General features: G+C 42.3%; 1 protein-coding gene across 1 annotated transcript; it reads left to right on the top strand.

Moving 5' to 3' along the window:
* Positions 1-1522: 1522 nt before the first annotated feature.
* On the top strand, positions 1523-27222 carry med12 (mediator complex subunit 12). Its single transcript, XM_056438966.1, has 43 exons — positions 1523-1636; positions 2500-2604; positions 2706-2897; positions 5235-5394; positions 5581-5756; positions 6157-6267; positions 8125-8397; positions 8515-8661; positions 9018-9117; positions 9188-9324; positions 9478-9609; positions 11701-11827; positions 11997-12226; positions 12320-12379; positions 12485-12658; positions 13370-13514; positions 14393-14511; positions 15942-16085; positions 16169-16332; positions 16785-16916; positions 17175-17402; positions 17528-17672; positions 17945-18065; positions 19067-19177; positions 19272-19385; positions 19528-19664; positions 20197-20376; positions 20722-20793; positions 20895-21055; positions 21210-21371; positions 21894-22095; positions 22329-22438; positions 22567-22702; positions 23016-23165; positions 23538-23900; positions 24032-24173; positions 24292-24506; positions 24779-24853; positions 25175-25404; positions 25575-25755; positions 25974-26216; positions 26638-26719; positions 26832-27222. The coding sequence occupies exons 1-43, from the start codon at positions 1535-1537 to the stop codon at positions 26867-26869; spliced, it is 6528 nt and encodes a 2175-aa protein (XP_056294941.1). The 5' UTR covers positions 1523-1534; the 3' UTR covers positions 26870-27222.

The following is a 27222-nucleotide window of genomic DNA, read 5'->3' as shown; positions in this document are numbered from 1 at the left end:
TTTTCTGCACAAGAATTGTTGATGATCCATACAATTGATGGTTGCACACTTGGTATTTGCCACTGCTAGTTTCATTTTTGGCAGCTCAGTTCATATACCCTTTAAAAAAGGAAGGAGCACTGTAATTTCTAGGAACATGTTTAAATTAAACAGAATACATTTTATTTAAGTTATGTAAGTTTTATTTTAAGTTCAAGAGGAATATGTATAAATGTTTTTGGTTATTTAAAAAAATGTAAATGTGTATGTATACATACTGTATATGGTGTGTGCAGCATTATAGAAAATTATATAAAAGAAAATTAATGTAAATAAACCCGTTTGTGCTCTTTTTTTTCACCCCTTGCCCAATAAGAATCGATAAGGAATCGAATCGATAAGCAGGAATCGATAAGCAGGAATCGATAAGGCATCGGAATCGTTAAAATCTTATCAATTCTCATCCCTTGAACAGAGTCTCAACCCAATACCCTGTTTCATTCAACCATTCACCCACCAATTGATAATATAATTATATATCAATCATTACATATAGATAATTTAGTGTTCCCGCTGGAAATGTATTCATGATCAGAAATATGTCTATAACTGTAATTTATTATGTTGTGAATTATTTATTCAATGAAGCTCTCCTTAAATTGATCGCTGGAGCAAAAACGCGCAACCTTTACTTTGAAGGCGAGCCGTCTTTGTTTCCGGCTTTTGACTTCCTTGACTCAATTGTCATAATTAAAGTTGGGTATTGGGACAAGCTGCGGTTTGCGTAGAATTACATCGCACGTGTTCATTAACTGCGACAACAACACAGACAAAGCGTTAAACGCGTTTCGGCAGCACGGCAGTGAAACGACGAACTCACACGGAGCAGAATAATTTTGCATTTGCACAATTAGACCATTGAATTTAGGACTAAACTGACATTGTTCATTGCACAACGTGAACAACGGGACATGAATTATACTTGGTGCACGAACCTACAGCAGGACCCATCTAAAAGTACATATGATTTCAATTACATTTGCGCTTTTTTCTTTTACAAATGTGTGCACAAATCTGCTGACACTCAGTAAAACGTTGAGCTTTCGTTGTTCCCTATTGCATGTCGAAAAAATAAACCCATCGACCCAGATGTTCTATAACTGAGTCGACTGACTGATTTTTTTAAAACGATGTAACAAATTCAAATGTAGAAATGTGTATAAAAGGTGCACATTAATACGCACATATATTGTAAAACAAGATTTTGGGCCAGTATGTATAGGCTACTTTGGCTGGTAGATTAAAATGTTACTTTTTTCTGAAGAATTTTAAAACATCTTCATCATGTGAAATTAGCACAGTTATACTAACATTACAGCAGGTGTTAATATTATTATATATTGATGTTTTTGTTGTATAAAGGTTTCCTACAGGTTCATCATGTCCTCTACGCGACTTTTATTTTGAAGTTCACGGATGAAATCGTCCCGGAAGTCTGTTTCGTTGTTGTAGCTCGCTCAGCGGAGGAGGAAAGCCCTGGCTGTGATGCCTCTGGATGATGGCTGCTTTCGGGATCCTAAGTTACGAACACCGGCCGTTAAAGAGGCCCCGACTCGGCCCTCCGGACGTCTATCCCCAAGATCCGAAGCAGAAAGAGGTCAGATGTGTAACAATGTGAGATCTGAAAAGTCCAGAAATAATTCCGTTTGGCGGAAGTAAAAAAAAAAATAATAATGTTCAGCACAAGAAAGCTGCTCGAGCTAACAGCAGCTAGCGAGCCCCCCAGACGGCTCGGGCCTAGCAACAACAATGAACAGCACCGAGTTGTCAGTCGGTTAGCTCGTTCGCCAGCTCACTTGTGGAGGGGACAACCGGGTGTGGGGGGGGGGGACCGGTTCGTCGACCGTCAGTTTGCTCAGCGAGCTCATCGGCCGGTGGATTCTAGTCCCGGTTCAACTGCTGCACTGCAACCGGTCTTTCGCTTTGTGATGAGAGAGAGAGAGAGAGGAAAAAAGGAGTGTGCGTTTGCTCTTCGGGGGTTAGTGCGTCGGGACCGATGGTGGTTCTGTTGGCTCGGTGTTCTGACCCGACGGGTCAACGTCCAGATAAACCTTCGTGACCTGCGAGCTGCACCGCTGAGTTCACGTGAGATGAAATGAGCTGTGCTCGGTTCCGGGGAGAGATTGGAGTTTGGCCTAGCTGCTAACGCGTTAGTGCTGTGGGCTCCTGATCTATTATTAACCTAGAGGATAATCTGTTGATGTGGATGGGAAACTGACTGCTTGTACCTGTGGGTTATTCTGTCACTGTTCCTCAAATACATTTAGTGACTTAGTTACACAATTAGAAATATGACAATCCCCCTTGTGTCAGCAAACCCAACCCAACTAAACACATAATATGCAGATTTTGCTCAAACAACCACAAACTGAAATGTTGAATGTTGTATATCCAACACTAGTGAGAATGAATATATATATTATTTTAGAATATCCACTGAGATATGTTTTTTTTTTTTAGGATGAGCTGACTGCTCTGAATGTGAAACAAGGATTCAATAACCAACCAGCCGTGTCTGGGGATGAACATGGCAGTGCCAAAAATGTCAACTTCAACCCCTCCAAGGTAATGGCCCTGGCCGTTAAGCCCTGCATGCCTCGTTTTGTTGTTGTGATTGTGCTTGATGGATTTTGCCGTCATACCTGTTTACCTCCAACGCTTCACAGATCAGTTCAAACTTCAGCAGCATCATTGCAGAGAAGCTGCGCTACAACACGTTTCCAGACACGGGGAAACGTAAGCCGCAGGTCAACCAGAAGGATAACTTCTGGCTCGTCACAGCAAGGTCACAGAGCTCCATCAATAACTGGTTCACGGATTTAGCGGGGACTAAACCTCTGACACAGCTGGCTAAAAAGGTAGGAGCCTGTCGTGAGTCTGCCCCTCTCTTGGCTGGTTAGTCTATGTTATTCTCTGCCCATTGGTCTCCTGTGTGTGTTTTTCCCTTTATTTTGTATTTTTATTTAATTATTTTCATCTTTTTATTTTGCTGATTTCAACTATTTACTTTTGGAAATAACTGGACTGGGTTTTTAAACAGCCACCAAAACATAACATTTTCACTCATGTTCACAAGAAAGGAGATGAATTCCCTCCAAACAATAACATACAAAATATCTCCAGCATTTGCTTTAAATTTTATTACAATTATATCATTACCAATAGTAACAAGAAACATATTTGTTTGTCTACAAAATGGTCTTTTTGGTTTTGTGTCATGACGGGACTAAGTATCCCTCAAAATATAATGCACTCACATGTTGGCGTATGAGCATATTGATGTCACAGTCAAATGTTAGCATGTTGCCATTTCTAACTAGTGCTACTGTAAGTATAGAATGCCCTCCTGCTCATGTTATATATATATATATTTGTGTGTGTGTGTGTGTGTATATATGTATACATGTATGTATATGTGTGTGTGTGTATGTATATCTACATATTTATATATGTGTGTATATAAAATATATATATTATGTATATATTATGTATATATATACAGGACTGTCTCAGAAAATTAGAATATTGTGATAAAGTTCTTTATTTTCTGTAATGCAATTAAAAAAACAAATGTCATGCATTCTGGATTCATTACAAATCAACTGAAATATTGCAAGCCTTTTATTCTTTTAATATTGCTGATTATGGCTTACAGCTTAAGAAAACTCAAATATCCTATCTCTAAATATTAGAATATCATGAAAAAGTATACTAGTAGGGTATTAAACAAATCACTTGAATCGTCTAATTAACTCGAAACACCTGGAAACACATTTTCAAATGTTTGATTTTGTTTTGCTGTTATAAATCTTTTTTTTTACTTGGTCTGAGGAAATATTCAAATTTTATGAGATAGGATTTTAGAGTTTTCTTAAGCTGTAAACCATAATCAGCAATATTAAAAGAATAAAAGGCTTGCAATATTTCAGTTGATTTGTAATGAATCCAGAATGCATGACATTTTTGTTTTTTTAATTGCATTACAGAAAATAAAGAACTTTATCACAATATTCTAATTTTCTGAGACAGTCCTGTATGTGTGTATATATATACTATATATATAAATGTATATATATCTCGGTGCATGTGCAAGTGTGTGATCGCCATCGTTTTGCAAAATTAGCTCACAAATATAGCTTCCCTCTTTGTGATCTGGTTCGACTGGATAGATTAGAAGTAGTTCAGAAATTTACTTTCAGTTCTGTGAAAGCCAAGAAGAGAATAAATAGCCCCCATGATAAAAATGTCCCCAAACTGTGCGGAACCTTCCTAGGTAATTCAATTCCACAAAACAAGATCAATGAAGAAAAGGTAAGTCATGCAGTGTTTTTAATTTCCTCGTTAAATCAACCCAATTGATGCTTCTGTTTAAAACCAGTCTCTTTTACAGGCTTGTTCGAGAGTATTGACCCAAAATACAATGAATCCCTTTTGTTTGTTGGTGAAAATTGCCGTAATATTTAAACTTGGAAATGTATGGTCTATTTGTTTGATTAATTATGCATTATTAAATGATTTTCTTTGAGTGCTCTTACAAGTGGTAGAAAATAGATTTTGAATATTGAATACATTAGGTCAGATTAAAGGTGAACCTTCTATTCATACATGTTTCACGGTCCTTTTAAATTGAACAATTAAGCTGCAGTTTTTGTATTCTCTGTTATTTAGGCTTGCATTAGTTCATACATATTTCATTGTTTTCTAACTACAATAAAAAATGGTTTCTGACTTTTTCAGATGTACATTAGTGCCAGGTTTCTGCTCAGCTACTTCCTGAAGGAAGTAGCTGAGCACAGAAGAAGAAACATCAGGAAAACACAGCAGATGACTTCAGTTGAACTTATGCATTACATGCAAGCGATTTTACCAGTGTATTCATTTTCAAAACGGAACATACAATGTTGGACTATAATGTTTTATTGCAACATACATCTGAATTCTCTATTTACATAATGTGGAAGTAACATGTTTTTTATTTAGCATGTTTGACTCTACCAGTATGTTACGCTGTCAGGTGTTTTTAAGAAAGTGCTCTGCATTACCCTCGCGATGATCAAACACTGCAATAAATCTACTTTGATCTTTTTATCTGGCTTTGTTTTCCTTGCCATTTTTGGTGTTTTGATGAATATCTTTGGCATGTTTGCATCGTTTCGCTCAACGTCACTGACACACATGAAATGTCTTTGTCACAGGTTCCAATCTTTAGCAAAAAGGAGGAGGTTTTTGGATATTTGGCCAAGTACTTAGTCCCTGTCATGCGTTCAGCGTGGATGATCAAGATGACGTGTGCGTATCACGCAGCCATCACGGAGACTAAAGTCAAGAAGAGGCACGTGATTGATCCTTGTATAGGTAAGCAGGTCATGTTTGTCGTTGGTGAAGCATGTACTTTAGTTTGAAGACGATTCAAAATGAAACATGATCTGCTTTCTTCTAGTGTGATGATAACTGATGTCTTTGAGTCTCACATTGTTCTTCCTGGCATTTATTTCCGTTCATGTGGCTTTAAAATGCATTTGTGTTTCTGTGTGCGTGTAGAATGGACTCAGATCATAACGAAGTACCTGTGGGAGCACCTTCAGAAGGTGGCCGAGTTTTACAGACTGTTTCCTAGTCACGGCTGCAGCTCACCACTACCAGCCACTCCTGCTGATGTGGAAACGGCCATGAAGCAGTGGGAGTACAACGAGAAGCTGGCCATGTTCATGTTTCAGGTCAGTTAGCGTGTAAAGATGCGTTACTGTAACCGCGGTAGTGGTGCGCCACAATCGATCGTCTTTAATTGCATTAGCTACGGTTGGTCTGAAAAAAGTGTTCCAGGCATTCATTGAGAAATGGAGACCTTTTGTCTGCTTTCAGACAACCTCTGAACAGCGAGAGTTAAATGATTGTTTTTCTCCATGAATAATCAATGAAATGATCCTATTACATTTGGAAAGTCAGTAAAGAGTTTAGTAATAGATTTCTCTGATTTAGTTCCTGTGTGCTTTACCGACCTGATCCCTTGAAGTGAACCGCATCTTTGAATCCCCGAATTCATGAACACTAATCTCCGTATTCATCGTGTGCATCCACCTGTTCTTCATCTGCGCTTGTGTTTGTTCCTGTGTTCAGGACGGTATGTTAGACAGACACGAGTTTCTGACATGGGTGCTGGAGTGTTTTGAGAAGGTCCGACCTGGTGAAGATGAGCTCCTCAGACTTCTCCTGCCGCTTTTACTACAGGTATGCTCCCTCTGTCTATTTATTCTCACCATGGCATCGCAGGGCTCCAGACTAACTTTTTTAACTAGGAGCACAGTCGCTCCTAACTTAAAATGTTAGGGGCGCAAGCAGAAAATTTAGGGGCGCACTTTTTCCTGGGTCAAAATGGGTCTTGGGTGGTCCCAAAATTTTTTTTTGCGCGCTAAGCGCGCACCTTCTATTCATGCAGTCGCGCTATTGAGTGCGTGATCAGCAGCTGGCCGCTCTGCCGTGATACGCGCACACAGGTGAGCACACCTCCTTGAAACATACTATTGAGAACATATTCGCTGACATGAACCTGATGAACACAGTTGTTTTTTGTTTTTTCAACGCAGACTTTTTTTTACCTTAGGCGCTCGGAATTTGTCATAGGCGCTCGGGAAAACGGCTTAGGCGCGCACCCACATTTCCTCTATGCAGGAAAAACCCTGCACACTATGAATCGACTTGCAAAGTTTTCCCATCATTTTACTGTATTACTGATAAATAATTTGACAATATACAATCTTATGCCTGTTTGCCTTCATGAACTGCAAAAAATTCACAACAGAACTCTTCAGAAGTTACTGTATTGAGTTTAAACATATTTTAATAGAAAACATACCTTGAGCATGTGCATGTTGCACTTCGATGTGGCCAATCAAAACATTTATTGGTTTCTAGAGCTGCACCGATCAGGTTTTTGGTGCCGATCACCGATCACTGAAATCAGTATCTGCCGATCCGATAATACCGATCACCGATCACGGTGTTGATTGAAGCATTCTATTTATTGTGTAGCATTATTGCTATGAGGACTATGAGGAAATACATATATAAAGCAACTCAAACATTAAATAAATTACCGATTTCTTTAAACATTTAGGACTTTTACAGCTAAATCTCAGAAACGATCTATAAAGATACAAAATCAGTTCATTGTTTACTTTTATATGTTCGTGTATGATTTGTCGATATCTTATTTTGAAAAACGGATGTTGTTTCACGTGGTTCTTTCCGCTAACTTTGCAAAACCGGATGTTGTCACTTAAATCCTTCCGCTAACTTTATCAAAACCCTCGCGCGCTCCTGATCGAATGCGTTTACCGTGAACATCAGTCTATAGGGGCAGACATGTGAGAGTCGGCTGAGTTGACCCAGAGATTCAACTCGGGGGACGGGGACGCTGCTCGGTGGTGAAGATCCCCTCTGACCTCTCACTCTGCGGCCCTCCGCTGCGGTGCGCCTCTTTTCACACATTAGCCCCGCCCCCCGCTCTCACACACAGGCCAGCCTTATTCTTCGGTTTTCGTCTCCTTTCTTCTTCTTCTGGAGTTAATGTCGGTTAGCAAACCAGTCATTCAGGCATTACCGCTAACTATAGTGGGCTAAAGTCTAGAACAAGTTTGTCAGCAACAAAAATATTTAATTAAAAAAAATAAAAATCTGCTAATTTACTGGTCGCGCATGCGCGAGTTGATGAAAAATTTACTCGCACTGTGTCTAATTTTAGGCGCAAAATGCGACCATTTGGTCGCAGTCTGGAGCCCTGCATCGAGGGATTGCTTTTGGAAAACATGCAGTCCTGCTTAACATTCAAACAGCCGTACGCGGTCACACTCGCATGCACACGGGGCGTTATGGTGGGCTTCTATAGCTGTCACTGATTCAACGTGAACCAGTTGTGTGTGTCTTCGTCCGCAGCACTTTGGTGGTGTTGACCTTTTCAGTCAGAGACACGGAGGGGGGGAGGGGTGCTCGCAGCCTTTCATTTTGTGTCTATTTCCAAAGTCGCCTGCCCGTTAATGGACACTGAGTGCTGTGGGTAATGCTGTGAATCTCCCCTCTGTCCCGCAGTACTCAGGGGAATTTGTACAGTCGGCTTACTTATCACGGAGACTGGCCTACTTTTGCACACGCCGCCTCAACCTGTTGCTAAGCGACGGGAGCCTGGGCCCTGGCACAGGAGGGCATCCACCCCATGGCATGTTGACGCAGCAAGGTAACGCCCTGCCACCCACCCCAACCTCGCAGCCGGCGGGTGGGAACCAGCCCCAGACCGCTTTCACTGACTTCTACATCTGCCCTCAGCACAGGCCTCTGGTGTTTGGGCTCAGCTGCATGCTGCAGGTATGACGTGTTCATTTTGACGGTTGCATGGAACGTCAAATATACAGCAAGTGTTAAAATGCTTCACTTGCTCATTCTTATATTTCTGTTATGTGTGTCTCGTTGTTGTCCCATCAGAGCATCGTGTTGTGTTGTCCCAGTGCTCTGGTGTGGCATTACTCTCTCACAGACAGCAGAAACAAAACAGGTTCACCTCTGGACCTCCTGCCCCTTGCTCCGTCCAGTTTACCAATGCCAGGTGGCAACACTGCCTTCACACAGCAGGTACGAGTTTATGTTCATTACAGCAAATGATTGAGTACAAATAAAAAACAATAAAAACCAGCAACATACAAATACTGTGTACTCTTACACAAGCATATACTTGCATACCAAGTGGCAACTTCCGGGTCTGAAAAATTAAGCCACTTGAGGTCTAGTAGCGAGTCAATCCCATTGGGCCCCCATGTTACCATGCCAACCCGAACAGCAGAAACAAACAGGTTCACAGCCTGTGCTAAGAATCTTTTTGCCATTTTATGGTATAGTTTTATTTCTTCCGAAAAACTAGCTTGCATTGCTGCTGAATGCATTCCGAGATGAGTCGTTTTGTTCATCGCCGGGACGATTTATTCTCACAGGTCCGTACCAAGTTGAGAGAAATCGAGGAGCAAGTGAAGGAGCGCGGCCAAGCGGTGGAGTTCAGGTGGTCGTTTGACAAGTGTCAGGAGACCACAGCAGGTGAGAACGCGGTTCCTCCAGACCTGTTTGTAGCTCGTGTTATGAGATGATTTCTGTAATGTGTTGCCAGGGTTCACCATCGGGAGGGTTCTCCACACCCTGGAGGTTTTAGACAACCACAGCTTTGAGAAGTCTGACTTCAACAACTCACTGGATTCCCTGTACAACCGAATATTCGGGTCGGGCCAGAGTAAAGACGGCCACGAGGTAAGGATCTGGGATGAAGATGATATGCGAACAGGCAACGAGCACTGAACTGCAAAGTGGATTGAAAAGTGGGAGTTGTTCTATATGATAACGCATCGTCAGATTATACAATGTGGCCTCAAGGTTTTATTGTCATCACACATTTCGGTCCAGATGTCCCCAGATGATGACGCGGTGGTGACCTTGCTTTGTGAATGGGCCGTATGCTGCAAGCGCTCCGGCAGACACAGGGCCATGGTGGTGGCCAAGCTGCTGGAGAAGAGACAGGCGGAAATAGAAGCAGAGGTAAGAGACACACCACCCGTTGTGTGTTGCCGTCACATGTTGCCGTCACATGTTGCCGTCTCATGTTGCCGTCTCTTCTCACTGGTTTTTCACAGCTCCAATAACTTAATATGATCTATATTCCAACATTATGATCTAGGTGCAGTTTAAGCTTCCATAACACTGACAGGAATATAATACTGGTCAAGAAAAACAATTTCATTACATTTGTTGGATTTTATTTTTCGTAGTAAAAAAGAAAGTCAGAGGAATTGAGTGTAAATAATACCTGGAATATTAGTGAATAATATTAATATCAATAGTGCAGTAAGACATGGCCTTAGTTTGCTGAGAGGAATACAATACCCAGTGAAAAGGTTACAAGCTGGATTTGACTGAAGTGGTTTTGAATAATAGCCTATCAATAAAACTTTATTAGTCTGCACAGTGCTTACGTTTTACAAATCAACAGACCACTATGTGCATGAATATAATCAATAATGTCGGTAGAAGCATTACCTCCAGTTCTGTTAATCTTGAAATAAATACTTTTTTAATCCATCTAGAATAACATCATTCATATTGTGTGGCATCTGAAGACAAACTGTTTCAAGAGCTAATGTGCCAAACAACATAAAACAGATCTGAGTTGCTTTAGTATTGTATAGTATCAAGTATATTTTCAGACTTCAACCATATCAGCTGACATACAAATAGCTTAAACCGTTCCCTTTAAATTGAATTAACAACCAAAGCAATGCCATTTAAGGCTTGCAATGGAAAGGTGTCTAAAACTACTGGTATATAAATAAATGACGTTCACTTTAAGCATCACAGAAATACTCTTAGATGAATAGAAATATTACAAACAGTTCCTTTTGATTTAAAAATGAAAACAATTACTCCTCAGATGTGTTTAGATGAGAAACTCTCGCTCTCTCTCTCTCTCTCTCTCTCTCTCTCTCACTCACTCACTCCCACCCATCACTGCGGGCACATATATTTATACTAGGGCTGTCAATCGATTAAAAAAAATTAACTAATTAATCGCACATTTTGAAATTCATTAATCGCGATTCAAAGTTTTTTTTCTTCTTTTTAAAGACAAAACTGCACACAGAGCTGTGTTTTCAAAGAGGCTCCTACCTATAAAGTGCCAGCGAGGTATTTAATATTGTGGATGATAAATTGTTTCTTCAGTGAAACATCCAGATTAGTTAAAAAAAAGAAGTATATTGAGACCCCATTGGTCCTGTCATCTTTAACATTGAACAGCAGAACCAGTGGCCTTGGTAACTGACTGACATTCACATATGTCACGTTAACCCTCTGGAGGCTGGGGGCATTTTCTCCATTTTACAAAAAAATGTAAATTCACCTTTTAAAGGCGTTTTCATGTGACACATACCCATTCAGTTTCAATTCAATTCAGTTTATTTGTATAGCCCAATTTCACAAATTACAAATTTGTCTCGGAGTGCTTTACAATCTGTACACATAGACATCCCTGCCCCAAAACCTCACATCGGACCCATGTGTTATACATCAAACATTCCAGAACAATCTCATCTCTATACAATGAGGCTCATTGTCCTCACGCCGTGTTCGCTGGCTTCTGTCTGACAGGCGAGGTGGGAGGTCCTTGTGATTTACTGAGTGTCCATTGGTTGTTTTTTTCGCAAAATGTTGACAGACAAACGGATTGACAAATCACGGTGAAGGTTTCGTGTGACGAGTTCTTTCCGCGCCGCGTCACCCGACACGTCACCCCTCGGTTCCTCTGTGTATCAGAGGGGAGACGGGAGGAAGGAGCGGAGGAGGAAACCCGACTGATTCATCCACGAGTTTAAACTGATTTCTGCTCCTTATTTTCGCGGAGAAATAATTGTTTTAAAAACGGAAAGTGTCAAACCGCACTGCCGCGGTTTGACACTCAGGGGAGTGAAAAAACTTCAACGACACCGGAAGTAAACAAAGTTGCGTTAATTGCGTTAAAATATTTTAGTGCGTTAACGCGGCCAAATTAATCGCATAGATTAACGCGTTAACGCTGACAGCCCTAATTTATACATGTTTGATACGTTTAGTTAATATTCTCGCTGGTGTTTGCAGAGGTGTGGTGAGTCTGAGGTGGTGGATGAGAAGGGCTCCGTGTCGTCCGGCTCCCTCTCCGCCGCCACGCTGCCCCTCTTTCAGGACGTTCTGCTGCAGTTCCTCGACACTCAGGCTCCCACGCTGAGTGAGTCTCTTTCCGTTCTGATTTTCGTAAATCCGTTTTCCTGTTTCTGTGGTTCTCAAATGTGTCCGTCTTTGCCCGTTATTTCATTACCAGCGCATATTTATTATCAATGATTTGGCGAGGGAGGCTTGCTATTGAATTACTCAAATTCCCCTTTTCTCCTCTGCAGCAGAGCTGGGGAACGAGAGTGAACGAGTGGAGTTCTCCAACCTTGTCCTGCTCTTCTGCGAGCTCATCCGCCACGACGTCTTTTCCCACAACATCTACATGTGCACGCTCATTTCCCGCGGCGACCTGGCGACCGACGCCCACCTGCCGCGCCCCCGCTCCCCCAGTGATGAGCCCTCCGACGAATCCGAGCGCAAGGAGCAGGACGCAGGCAGCAGTATCAAGATGGAGGCACGTTGGAGGCATCTGTTGTGGAGCGTGATGAGTCATTTGTGCAACAGCTTGATATAAACGTGTAACACAAGATTATCGCTTGTTCAACAGGACACTGGTCTGTCGGAGTCTATGGAAATTGATCACAACTCCAGTGCTAATTTTGATGAGGTACACACAACATTTAGTATTTCCTTCCACAATGCACACATAGATATTCAATTGGCGTTTTTTCATTTTTTTTAAGTGGAATTCCTTATTTAATTTTCCTGGCAGATGTTCTCTCCTCCGATGCACTGTGAGTCTAAAGGGAGCCCCTCCCCTGAGAAGCCAGCTCCAGAGCAGGACAGCAAGGCCGGCTGTAAGGACAAGGGCATGGACCCTGCATTCCCCCAGCTGTATGAGCAACCTCGCCACATTCAGTATGCCACCCACTTCCCTATTCCTCAGGTAAGAGAAGAACTCATGGCCCAGAAAATGAGCCATCTTGGTTGTTATGAATCAGTTTCCCCACAGCTCGTCTAAACAGGTGAAACACGGTGTTTCAGACACATTTATCAATGCACCTGACAGAACAGATACACTAATACTTCAATCAATACACAATATATTGTTCTGTTGTCTAACTGACTATTTATTATTTATCCACTTTACTGATAATCATTTCTAAAAAATCTAATCTGTAAATATTTTGTGGTAGCACGGATAGTTAATTCATCAATTTCGTCGTACTATCGTAAAGCGTCACTCCTTTTACACCTAAAGTAGTCGTCGTCTTCATTCCCAGAATAATAATGCCGACTAAATAATTTTGATCTAGCTTGAAATGATAAAATATTAGAGTACAAATAAGTAGTGACTGTATTAAGATGAACTATTGTCATAATTTGTTGATCATTTATTTTATAAGGCAAACATCCAAAACAATGGCATCCTTCTAGCCTCTCAACTGGGAGAATCTACTGTTTCTACTATAGTAAAATGAATATTTTGTGGTTTGGGGTTGTTTAGGATGTCAATTTTTCACCATCTTCTAATATTTATAGAAACAGACATTTTGGTTCTTGTCATCTGTCTGACCCACATAGTTTTTCTTGCAATGCTGCTTCAGTAATCGGGTGCATCACCTTTTATAAGGATCCTCTGTGTTTCTACCTTTAGGAGGAGAGCGCCAGCCACGAGTGCAACCAGCGGTTAGTGGTCCTCTACGGTGTGGGCAAACTGAGAGATGAGGCGCGACACACCATCAAGAAAATTACCAAAGACATCTTGAAGGTGCTGAACCGCAAAAGTGAAGCAGAGACAGGTAACTGTTCCTCAGTTCCATCAGCTTTTGACTGATAACCTCTTGTCCTGTATTTCCCATTTGCTTTAAGTTGTCCATTTCCTTAGCTGCATCCAAAGCAGTTTGTCTGGAAGCAACCTGCCTTTTCAGTTTGATTTAACCTACTTTTCATGTTTAATGCTAAAAATGTTGTTTGGCAGTTTCTATCTGCGTCACCCGACCTCTATTTCCCCCGCGTCTCTCTGCATAATAATCACGTAAGAGATCATGTTTTAGCAGACAGCAGTTTGGAACACATGAGCTATATCATGCTTGGAAATCATTATTCACCTGCAGGCTTTCTCTCTGTGGCCATTCCAGCTGTATTTATGACCTAAATCTCCGTCTTTGAAACATTGACTTGTGTTCCCTTTCCTCTGCCCTTCTTAAGGGAACAAGCTTCTTCTTCTTTTTTTCTTTATCGACCCCTTCGGGGGGTTGTATCACTCAATCGCCTTTACACCCAATTTCTATGCTAAAAGCTCTTGTCTGTTCGTTCACAGCAACTTTATCTCATACACAGATACATGTGACCTTATTAAAGTGATTGTAGTCTTTTTTCATCTGTGTAATTGCATAAATTGGAGTGTTTTGTCTCACCGTTATCACATTTATGTGAGCCGCTCACAGTGGAGTTTCTCTTTATATGAAAAATACCATTTCCTTTTTCTTTAAAGTGCCTTTAAGGCACTGCCTTTTGAGCTGATGCTTCAAAGGGCTGGGAATAAGATAGCAGACCATTGGCTTAACTTGATTTCACGGCTGGCCTGTTCAGCAGACTGGAAAGACTACAGGTGACCAGTTAAGAGTTGCTGCTCCCTCTCTTACTTTTCATACCCATCTCTTTCCCACATACGCAGAAGGGGAGGAAGGACAGAAGAGGAAGAGGAGTAAGCCAGAGGCCTTTCTCACTACAGAAGATATCTTCTCCAAATTCCAGCACCTCTCCCACTTTGACCAGCACCAAGTCACCTCCCAGGTTAGACCAGAAAACCTTGGTATTTTTTAAATTATGTTAAGGTAATTATATCGGGACTTGCCACAGGGTTTATTAATGCAAATAGCTTTAGCTGCCTTAAGGGTGACTCATTTGGATGTAAATATCATTTGAATATATTTAGACGTATCTTGAGATGTCTGAATATAATTTCAATGTGTAAAGCTCTCTGGTGACTGTCCCCTAAACATGCTGCAGAACATAATGTATTTACATCTCCCAGTAGTGGAGGTTGTGCAGAAACACTGCAATTGAAAATAATGTTCAATTTGATTTCCAGTGCCTTAAACTTGGTTAAATGCTCGAGTATTTCTTGCCCAGCACCAGTTGCATCCGAGAGTCTTGGAGGCTCAATTAAGTCGCTGTACCCGGCGAGCAGTTTCCCCTTCTTTCAGTCTTGATGCAAGGCATACATGCTGGTTATAGCATCTAGATTTACAGAGAGCAGTATATTTTTCCCTCAAACTCGCAGCATGAAAGAGAACAGGTATATTCCCGAAACGATGTATGTATTCCTTTAACACAGAGGTATTCACTTCAATTTTAAAGAGTTTCAGTTACACAAATGTCCTTCCAGAAAAGGTCTGAACCTCACAATGTCTAAATAGTGTGCTTTAACCTCCCCCTATGTCCATCAAATACATTTAACAATGTGCACCTACATATCATTTCAACAATATGTGTTGTATGGAAAACATGTAGCTATCTTTACCGTAAATACAATAATCTCGAGCACAAAGAATGTAATGCCCACATGTGTTCAATTGAAGACTAAACAGAATATATGAATATATAAAAAATTGCCTTTAAAAGAGCAATAAACAGCGTTTTTTCTCTTTATTGTTTGTACATTGCTTTCTTCTTCCTTTCCTAGTGAGAGAAATAACTGTGTTGGCCTGCTAGTTGTTTGAATCTTGAATGGAGGTAGTGCCATCATCATACACATGTCTAGGTGGTTATTGGTGCTTGGTGTTTATAGCAAAGAAAGCTATCTCGCATTGAGCTTCAAATATGTATTAATTTAACCATTTACTGGCAACTAAGCCTGTGGAAGTGAAGTAAACCATTTTAACATAACAAATAAATAGATTTGTATCCCACACACTTAATGAATGTAATCAGTTATTGGAAAACTAAAGATATTTGTTCCCGGTCTAATGACCATAAGACAACATTTGAATGGTTAAAATTCTCTTTTGCTTGTTTTTATCTACACTTGTCCTGTTTTTCATCCTCAAACAACAGCATCGCCGTGGCCAATAAGATGTTTGTTGCACTGCTTAAACATTTCTGCCTCCTTGACATGTAGACTGCGTGAGTTGGAGCTTTGCTGAAAGGCAGCATGTTGTTGTGTTGGAGCCCAGTGTTGGAACTGGGATGTAAATGTTGTTGTTTTTGCTTGACATCTGCAGGTGTCCAGAAATGTGCTGGAACAGATCAACAGCTTTGCCTTAGGGATGTCCTATCTCCTGCCTCTCGTCCCGCACATTCAGTTCATCTTTGACCTCATGGAGTACTCCCTCAACATTAGTGGCCTCATAGACTTTGCTATCCAGGTATGGGCAACTTCATCCCTGATGTCATTCAACATGGATAGGTCTCTCTTTACTCATCGTCATTGCCTGCCTGTGTCTCGTAGCTTCTGAATGAGTTGAGTCTGGTGGAAGCTGAGCTGCTGCTGAAGTCCTCCAACCTGGTGGGCATCTACACCACCGGCCTGTGTCTGTGTATCGTAGCTGTGCTGAGGAGGTACCACTCCTGCCTCATTCTCAATCCCGAGCAGACTGCGCAAGTTTTCGATGGGTATGTCACCGACACGCGTTGATGTTTGTATAAAGGGTTCCACAAACTCTCAGTCTTGTGCCATTCCAGAAAGACAGATTGGAATTGTTGGCCCACCTTCAACAACTCTCTCCGAGACTCATTTGACTTTCTTTAATGATGATTCTTTTTGTCATGGGATTGCTGACGGGGGACGCTGTACCACTCGCAGTTGTTTGACACTTTAGGATTCTGTTGTTGCGCTTGAAAGTAATTTGGCATTAAAACATTAGCTAGATGCCCAAAGTGTTAAAGATAAAGAAAGCTTCTACAAAGCCTCAAACTAAAGTAAATGTAATTAGAGCTACAAATGGTGATTCTACATGGATGACAGCCTTCATGCGGAGGCGTTTTCCCAAAATGTCTGACTGTTCCTTTAAAGCATGAAGCTGAAAGGAGCTGCCGATGAGTCATGTGTGTAACTGTGTTCTCAGGTTGCGCATCGTGGTGAAATCCGGAGTGAACCCGGCAGACTGTTCCTCTTCTGAGCGCTGCATCTTGGCCTATCTCTATGACCTCTACACCTCCTGCAGTCACCTCAAGAATAAGTTTGGAGAGATATTCAGGTAGAAAAAGATCTTTGCATGTTTTAAATTGAATGTTGCGTGAACAAAAAAGTCACATGTAGTTTGTGGAATGTTTCAAAATGTTGTCTCGAAGTTAAAAGGAACCTCGCATGTATAAATGCTACACATGCACACATATTTAGAATATTTACAACCAGTTTTACGCTGTTGTGTACAGTGAGTCAGCCGTCACCAGATGTTATTTAATGGCCATAGTTCAGTACTGACATAACTCCTCTCCTTTGTGTCTTCTCTCAGTGAGTTCTGCTCCAAAGTGAAAAACTCCATCTACTGCAATATCGACCCTTCAGACTCCAACATGCTCTGGGATCCTGTGTTCATGATGGAGGCCATTGCCAACCCCTGTGCCCCCAACTTCAACCACTCCATGGTGGGCAAGATCCTCAACGACAGCCCGGCCAACCGCTACAGCTTCGTCTGCAATGTGCTCATGGACGTCTGTGTGGACCACAGGGACCCAGAGAGGTGGGCTACTGAAAAAAAGATCTCGATGATATGATGTGTAAAGATGTCTGTGTGGCTCAGGTGGCTCCAGTTTTCCACTCTGTGTTCTTTTACTCGCCGTTTACCATCACACAATGTGCTTTCAGGGTGAACGATATTGGGATCCTTTGTGCAGAGCTGACTGCGTATTGCCGCTCCCTGAGTGCCGAGTGGCTCGGCATCCTCAAGGCTCTCTGCTGCTCATCTAACAATGGCAACTGTGGCTTCAACGATTTGCTGTGTAACGTAGACGTAAGTTGTGGTTTTAAGGCTCTTAGGCGAAGCGTCAATGGGTGTCCCGCCTGAGAAGTTATTGTTGCATCTGGTCTCTATAAACTACGGCTTTGACTTGTGCTATTATTTGCTCGTCAACACCAATCAGTTCTGTTTCATTTGACGTAAATACCTTTTCCATCAGTTCACCTCAATTTAAATCCGACATAAATCCCATTTGAATATCCTGTAACTCTGATTACAGTTGCGACATTTCTTATAAAGTTGATTGACGTGCTCTCGTCCTTCAGGTTAGCGATTTGTCCTTCCATGATTCCCTGGCAACCTTCGTAGCCATTCTCATCGCTCGGCAGTGCCTCCTCCTCGAAGACCTGGTTCGCTGTGTGGCCATTCCTTCCCTCCTCAATGCAGGTAAGGATCATTTAATCGTATACGTCCCGCTTTAGAAATGTTGTAACGTCATCCTTTGTTCTTCCTGTCCTTTTTGTGCGATGTGCCTCTTCAGCGACACCACTCGTCATGTTCTGAATGTGTATATTTGATTTGATTTTAAACTGAATTTTATGAAAAAGAAATGTATGATATAAAAGTGGAACTTGTCACAACAATTTCCTCTTTCAATTGAAATGTCATTTTCTTTGGTCATTTTGGGTGTGGTTTGTTGTGTTCTGTATTCAACTTAAAGCGGCGTAAGCTGGAATTTTAAACCATTTATTTATTACTTTTTGCTTTTACACCTTTTTTTCCCCCCAATACTTGCTCTCTATTTCAATTATTCACACTTTTTAAACCATAATAAATATTTTTTAGAATAATATCTTTATCTTTTCAAGTACCCTATTGGGTTCCAATACACACTTCCTTTTAAACTGCCTGTTATATAGTTTTGTACGCTAAGACTCTCCCGTTAGTGGTTTCTGTCTGATGCAGCGTCACATTGCAGCTTGGCTCGTAGGAAGGAGCACCAGGCTGTGTAATGCTTTACTTCTATCAGAGGGGAGAGTTACAGCCGCGTATTTGATCTGGATCCATGAAGCCTCAGTGCGTTTTGTGCACTTGCCAGAGACATGACTCCCTCTCCACACTGTTAATCTCTTTTCTTTCCCAGCTTGGAGACAAAGCCCCATTCAGCCGTGCTATTGGTTGGGTTTGGCTGATTTTTATAACACAACCACACATGCCAAATGCCAACAGCTCTTGCTTGTGGTAAACGCTTTGTTCTCACTGCCCCTTTTACACCAACAGCTCTATTCCACTTCATCCTGACCGATGAGAAGGTCTATCTGGGACAACATTTAAATTTAGACCTGTCACTTTTATGTGTAACCCATCCAGAAAGAGGTGAACCTCAGTTATGGGATTTGTAGAAAGTCAACTCTAACCAACGCACTTGTGTCCAAACATACCCTCAGCCTGCAGTGAGCAGGACTCTGAGCCAGGAGCCAGGCTCACCTGCAGGATTCTGTTGCACCTTTTCAAGACGCCACAGCGCAACCCTTTCCCCCAAGAGGGTGTGAAGTCAGGTAGTCAACAGATATGTTTCCCATTGTTTCGACACCATTTTTTATTTGACCTTGTTGTGACTGTTCGTCTCACACTGGTGTCATGACTTTGCAGATAAATCCTCGGTTGGTATCCGGTGGTCTTGTGATCGCCACCTTCTTGCCGCCTCTCAGAACAGCATAGTTGTTGGAGCAGTGTTTGCTGTCCTCAAAGCTGTCTTTATGCTGGGTAAGAGTCCTTGGAGTGCGGTCATATCATTTAAGGTCAAAACTGGTCACGCAGAAAATGTGTTTTCAAAAACAATAAAATATGTTTCTTCTTCATCACACTTGCCTCATGTTTGCGATCGCGCGTCTCTCTGTTGTCTTAGGTGATGCTGAGCTAAGAGGCTCAGGACTGTCGCACCCTGCCGGCCTCGACGACATGTCTGAGGGGCGCAATGTCTCCATAGAAACGGCAAGCTTGGATGTCTATGCAAAGTATGTTCTGAAGACGATCTGCCAGCAGGTGAGGATACGAGTTGAAAGGTGTTGAAAGATATGCACCCGCTATTCACAGTCAGTGGGGAAATGAAGCTACTGAGATAACTATTGATGCGTCTGAAACAAATAGCTTTTTGTTGCACAGCGCTAAGCATGCATGCTTTTTGTCATCTTTAGTTCCATCAACACTCTTGTCTCTTCTTTCTAAAAGCTTTTGTGGGAACACGCATAAACAATGAATGTTCTATTTTCCCCCACAAAAGCACTAGTAATGTGCTACAGTGAGAAAAAGATGCATAAAAGCGAGTATACGATAGTTTTCTGCATATTCATAGATATGAAGGCCAGAGAGAGCTGGCAGTAGCTCAGAGGGCCAGTCATGCTCTCTGAGACCGCGAGAGACTTCAAACATATTTTCTACCCAGGCTTTGGCATGTGCAGTTCTATTCCTGAGAAATTTCTCTTGTCCCGCTCAGCTTTAGTTTGAGTTTAAGGATCACTGAAGTTGTTGACCTCTGTCATATTTCCCACTGTGCCACTCTTGTGCTGTCTTCCAGGAATGGGTTGGAGAGCGCTGCCTGAAGTCTCTGTCTGAGGACAGCAGTGCCCTCCAGGACCCGGTGCTGGTAAACATTCAGGCCCAGCGGCTACTGCAGCTTATTTGCTATCCACATCGCCAGCTGGACAGTGATGATGGCGACAACCCTCAGCGGCAGCGCATCAAACGCATCCTCCAGGTCTAGAATACAAAGAAATTAACAGTCTTTCAAATGTTCTTCCGTCTCTTTGCTTGTGCCAGAGAATAAAACCTTTGTGTCTATTTAAAAAAAAAAAATGAAAACATACATCCAGCAAGTGGGTAGGCCTTGACCTTCCTTGATTAATCTCTCAAAAATATAACTTCCATTATCTGCTGTAAAGTCGTCCTTTGTTCGAGCTGTGAGGTGTTCCTGCCCTCTCCTGGCTCAGGATTGAAGAAATGTCCCACTCGTGCAATGAACTGAGCATATTCATAACTGGCTTTTGACAAGAAAAAGAAAGAAAATGTTCATGTCTAACAGTATTTCTTTCCTCTTCCATAGAACATGGACCAATGGACGATGAGACAGTCGTCGCTGGAGCTGCAGCTGATGATCAAACAGAGCACAAACAATGTAATGTGTTCCATTGCAGTGCTTTCTTTCCTTTTTATACATCAAAGTATGAACGTGTAGTCTCAAATTAATCTGAATAATCCACGTTTATTTTCCAATAGGAGCTCTACTCTCTTTTGGAGAACATAGCCAAGGCCACCATAGAAGTGTTTCAGAAATCGGCTGAGATGAACAGTAACCCCTCAGGAAATGGAGCAGTGCCACAGGGTGGCTCCGCATCCAACAACAACAGCACAGCCAGCAAGATGAAGCCAATTCTAAGGTGCGTCTCTTTCTGTCTGCTCTCAGGGCTTTTACCTCCCACAGTTTCTTTTCCATTGGGATTTTGATTATTTTTACACAGTATGAATTTACAAAAAGCTCATACGTCTTCAAAGCTCAAGAGCTAATATGTACATTTTTGGTTTGCGCTGCAGCTCATCGGAGCGGTCAGGTGTGTGGCTGGTGGCTCCGCTGATAGCCAAGCTGCCCACCTCAGTCCAGGGCCATGTACTGAAGGCAGCCGGAGAGGAGCTGGAGAAAGGACAGCACCTGGGCTCTTCCTCTCGCAAAGAAAGGGACCGGCAGAAACAGAAAAGGTAAGCAGCATATTTCTTCAATTCTGGAATGAATCAAATTTAATCTGCTAGTTCAACAAGGTGAAAATCCTTTGCAAGCGTCTGTCTGGCAGAATGGGCATTTTCATTGTGCGCCACTCTCACAGCCTATTGAAGCGGCAAAAAAATAATTTAGCCAGCCATCTGAGCTGGAGTTCTTCTTTATTACCTTCGCATTGAAAATGCGGAAGGTTATGTTTTGATCGCTGTGTATTTATTTGTATGTGTTTGTGTGTTATTCGCATAACTCAAAAAGTATTAAACCGAATCGCATGACATTTGGTGGGATGATTGGTTATTATCCGGGGACCATTTGATTAGATTTTGGGATCGATCGGGTCAAAGGTCAAGGTCATGAAAAGGTCAAAATCTTCTTTTTACCATAGCGCGGTCAATTTTTATCCAATTGGCATGCAACTAATGCCAAAATGTGGCTGCGGCGAAGGTATGCGCTCTACCGAGTGCCCGTTCGAGTTCAGTTCTGTATTTGTTTCCCCTTCTCAGTATGTCCCTGCTGAGCCAGCAGCCGTTCTTGTCTTTGGTGCTGACCTGCTTAAAGGGGCAGGATGAACAGAGGGAAGGCCTCCTCACCTCCCTCTACAGCCAAGTGCAGCAGATCGTTACCAACTGGAGAGAGGACCAGTACCAGGACGACTGCAAGGCAAAGCAAATGATGCATGAGGCTCTGAAGCTTCGACTGAATCTCGTACGTAACTTCTTGATCAACACAAGCAGCCGGACAGCGCAGCGTACCTGGCTATATAAAGGCCATCTATAATTCGTCTGTGTCAGAGAGAACCAGAAATGGGCCTCAATTAATGAAGTGAACCATCCCTAATAGTGAACAAAAACCTCAAACAACTTAATCTTACATCCAACATTGGGTTTGATTCAACATGTTATGAGGAGTCTAACAGTTTGTGTTCCTCTCGTAACTAGGTGGGTGGCATGTTTGACACGGTGCAGCGCAGCACCCAGCAGACCACCGAGTGGGCGGTACTACTCCTTGACATCATCAGCAGTGGCACAGTGGACATGCAGTCCAACAAGTAAGTGTTGAGGGAAAATAAATCTCCATTCCAAACAGTATTCCTCTAATTGTTATTTCTCTTCCCAGTACAATTGTCAGTCTCTTGATCTGCCACTTCTGCTCTGATGTGTGTTTCTGTCCCAACAGTGAGCTTTTCACAACAGTGTTGGACATGTTGAGTGTGCTGATCAACGGCACACTGGCTGCTGACATGTCCAGCATCTCTCAAGGCAGCATGGAGGAGAACAAGAGAGCCTACATGAACCTGGTTAAGAAGCTCAGGGTACGATGTGATCACACTTCTAAGATGTTGTATTACCCTAGAATAATTGTCAACTTGTATTTGTTGTTCTTTAAAGCCATTTTCTTTACCTAATACAAATTTAAAAAACACTATCACTTCCATCTAGTGTGCATAAGGTGTTCACACTTAATTAAATACACAGGGTTTATTTTATTTAGTTTATTCTGTCTTTTTTAGCTTATTCTTCTGCATGCTGGAAAAAACGTTTGAAGAATGTACTTGCGTCAAAATGCTTTTCATTCACATTTTTATAATCGCTCTTCTCCTCCGTGGACCCATTTTATTTCCACAGAAAGAGCTCGGGGATCGGCAGTCAGAAAGTTTGGAAAAGGTTCGCCAGCTTTTGCCGCTGCCCAAGCAAACCCGGGATGTCATAACCTGTGAACCTCAGGGCTCACTCATCGACACGAAGGGGAACAAGATCGCTGGATTTGAGAAGGAGGTACGCTGTTTCTCACACGCTGGTGTGACTTGACATCAACCTGCACTGTTACAGTTAAACAGTTTGATTTGTATCACCCAGTCTAATTTTGGTTTAGTTGCATATATTTAGTTGCATGATGTTTTTTTGACCATATTGCTCATAATATATCTTCAAAATCAGACACACAAATGAAGAACAATTTGGGTTACGGTGATATGAAATAATTTCCAGATAAATGATTAATTTACAGTGAAACCATAACAACACAACAACAATATGACATACAGCCCAAAAAAATATTTGCTCATATTGGATTTGGGTTTTCAGAGAACTGCACATGCTGATCTTGAGATATACGACTGCTCTAACTGTTTGCTTATCTGCCATCAGGGCCTTCAAGTTTCAACCAAACAGAAGATTTCTCCCTGGGATGTCTTTGAGGGTCTCAAACACTCCGCCCCGCTCTCCTGGGGCTGGTTTGGTACGGTCCGCGTAGACCGCAAGGTCACCAAATTTGAGGAACAGCAGCGTTTTCTGCTCTACCACACCCACCTGAAGCCCAAACCTCGCAGCTATTACCTGGAACCGCTCCCCCTGCCGCCTGAAGAGGAGGAGCCCCTGACCCCCGTCTCCCAGGAACCCGAGAAGAAGATGATGGAGGCAGTGAAGCCAGAGAAGAGTGTGCCCGCTGCGCCCACCGATACAAACAAGAAGAAATCCAAGAAGAAGAAAACTCCGTCTGCCAAGACAGAGGTCAGTTAAGTTTGTATTTCAGATTACAAATAATATTATTTTACTAAAATCATTCTTTAAATGTTGGTTTCCTGGACGTAAGTTGCTCCAATCAGATTTTAAAAGTTGTACATTTCCCCCCTTCTCACTAGGAATATGTGAACCGTACAACAGGAGGTGTGACATATGGGACTAGTATGCAACCTGAGCTGATGCAGAACCACCCATATGGCAGGCTCCCATACGGCCAGCAGACCATGAGCATGTACACACAGAACCAGCCTCTACCTCCAGGTCAGCTCTTTGTGTCTTCTCTCATCATTATTAGTACCCGTATGACACACTGGTTTAACCACAGAAACAACCAAGTATAATCTGGGATTGTGGTTTACCGAGTGTATTTTCTCCACAGGAGGTCCAGGTTTAGAACCTCCCTACAGACCTATCCGCAACCCACAGATGAACAAAATGATGCCCACTCGGCCCAGCTACCCAGGCATGATGCCCAATATGCAGGGAAGCATGCCTGGCGTGATGGGAATGGACAAGCAATATCCAATGGGTTATAAACCCCAGTCTACCATGGCACAGGGCCAGATACTGCGGCAGCACCTACAGGTCAGACTGGTAAGTCAGTCCGCCATGACGGGTCACACTGCCCCTTATGGCCAGCTAGCATTGAACAAAAGCAGTAGCTAGTAAGATGGACCAGAGTTGCAGAAGTGGATCTTCAGTTCTATTGCTGCTGTAATTTAGTTTACAAGTTGAATTAATGAAGAATAATATAGTTATGTTAAGTGGAAAAAGTTGCAATTTAATTCTACTAATAATCCTCTCTTTATAGCTGGAAGATGACATGTAATGTTTTCAATTTGCTTACTTATTGTTTCTGCTTTTAGAACCAGAGCATGATAGGGCAGCAGATCAGACAAAGTACACCCAACCAACCATATACTTCAATGCAGGCATCTCAGGTAAGTCTATTTATTTATTTTCTTCTTTTTTTTCTTCTTCTTTCGCCAAGCAATGCATCTGACACCTCTATATTCAGAAAACATATTTTATCATACATCTTCTTTTATAAAAAAGAAGAATTTTAAAAAGCTGTTTTAACAGGATTCTGTTTACCATAACATCATTTTAAGACAATCACCTGTGTTCGCCATCCATGGAGAAATACCTTAAAAGTTGTACTTCCTCACGTGCACTTATCTGGTCGTGTTTGGGTTCACCACATAACTTATCTTGCCTTCGACACTCTCAATGAATGACCAACATTGCCTCTGTTTGTACAGAACATATCCCAGGGCTATACCACATACGGATCACACATGGGGATGCAGCAGCACCCGTCCCAAGGTGGTGGTGGAGTTCCGTCCTCCTACGGGAACCAAAACTTCCAGGGCACCCATCCTGGAGCCAACCCGGCTGTGGTGGATCCTCTGAGGCAAATGCAACAAAGGCCCAGTGGTTACGTTCACCAGCAGGCTCCAGGCTACGCACACAATATGCAGAACTCACAGAGGTCAGTATTGTCTTGCAAGGAAGGCTGCTGCTTTGTTCGCTGTTTGGTGGGGCCGAGAAGTCCAATTGGTGCTGTGTGTTGAGTTACACACATCACAAGATTATAATCCTCGACTTTGTGTTATCTACATTGCTAACTACATGTCTTCCTCCTGCCCTGTAAACCTAAAGGTTTGCCAACCAACCACTTCAGCAGAATCCCATCTTGCACGGTCTCAGTCACATGGGAGGCCAGGGCGTCCATCCAGGCTTGAGGCCGAATCCGACGCTGACAGAACAGCAGCAGCAGCAACAGCAGCAGCAACAGGCAGCGCAGCAACAGCAGCAGTACCTCAGACAACACGCACTCAGAGTACGTCACTTGATCATTCGTTTATTTGGGTCTTTAGCCATGTGTTGGCTGAGTTTATTTATTGTCCCAGGTAACCTGCGAGGGAAAAGCAGGCTGTTTGTGTGCACTACTTTTTCAATTGTGTAACCCTGAATCTACCTAGTGCTTTTACGAAAAGGTTCCCGAAGAAAGTCTGTCCCTCAAACACCAACCTGTTATTTTCTATGTTTTCACAACAGCAGCAGCAGGCACAACAAGTTCAACAACAACAGCAGCAACAACAACAACAACAACAACAACAGCAGCAGCAGCAACAACAGCAGGTACAGCCCCAGCAGGTTCCTCCTCAACAGCAAGTTCAACAGCAACAACAACAACAACAACAACAGCAGCAGCAGCAGCAGGTGTCAACGGTGCCGCCACCAGGCCAGCAGCAGAACCCGGGTCTGGGCATGCAGCCACTGCCCCCCCAGCAACCTATGGTAGGTCCAATCTATGTGACGGGGATGTTGTTCGTGGGATGACAGTGTAAGGAGACTCGTGTTCACAAACGTGTTTAATAGAAGTGTCCTTCACAGAAAGTTGTATGTGTTATTGTTATGTTAATTTCTGCTTTACATTCAAATACAAATATATACGATATATATATTGTTTTTAAATGAAACGTTGTTTGGCAGCCAACTCTTCAAATTGCAGGCAGTGTTGCCTCCTTCAATGCTCCATGAGAAGTTTGGAGAGAACTTCTAAAGTTATTCATAAATCACTGGTCGTCTTTGTTATCGGGAATCAATCTTAAAACTTGGTCGGCATTTTGTGAAATGATTGTTAGTAATATTACGTTACGAGTTGGTAATGGAATAAACTGAAACTGCTCAAAAAACGATGTGTGTTTCTGTATTTCAGTTCCCACGACAAGGAATGCAGCAAACTCAACAGCAGCAGCAGACTGCAGCTCTGGTCCGACAGCTGCAACAACAACTTTCAAGTGAGTCAGAAACTTCCAACCCCCCCAAATGATGTGTTGTCATTGTTTCCGTCTCTGTTATTGATGAACAACAGATTTCATCTTTCTAATAAAACTGTCCCACTCTTTTCAGATACACAACCAGGACAGGGCACCAATTCATATTACTGATGGTGCTTGTTCATCGTGTGAAGACTAGGCTCAGCTCTGTAGATTGACAGATAAATGTGTCCAGTCCCGTGGCGGCTGTCAGGAGGGGCGACTGTTCAAGGCACAACGGACCACCAAACCGATGAACCAAATCCCATCTCGACCAGTGAGAAAATATCTTGACTTCAGTTGTGTAATTATGGATGATCAAAGGAGGGATCCTGCTCAGAAGTTAACAGATAATGGTTAATAATGGGAAAGTCTATGTAAAAAAAGTACCAGAAATTATAAGAATAATGCAATTTTTTATTTTATTTCAATTTGTACAATTTTTTCAGTTTCGTGTATTTCTCATTAAAAAAATCATGTCAGTT

The sequence above is a fragment of the Pseudoliparis swirei genome, chromosome 19, assembly GCF_029220125.1.
Source record: "Pseudoliparis swirei isolate HS2019 ecotype Mariana Trench chromosome 19, NWPU_hadal_v1, whole genome shotgun sequence".
In the NCBI taxonomy this organism is placed as follows: Eukaryota; Metazoa; Chordata; class Actinopteri; order Perciformes; family Liparidae; genus Pseudoliparis; species Pseudoliparis swirei.
The sequence above is the reverse complement of the archived record's forward strand: the minus strand, read 5'-3'. Positions and strand labels throughout refer to the sequence as shown.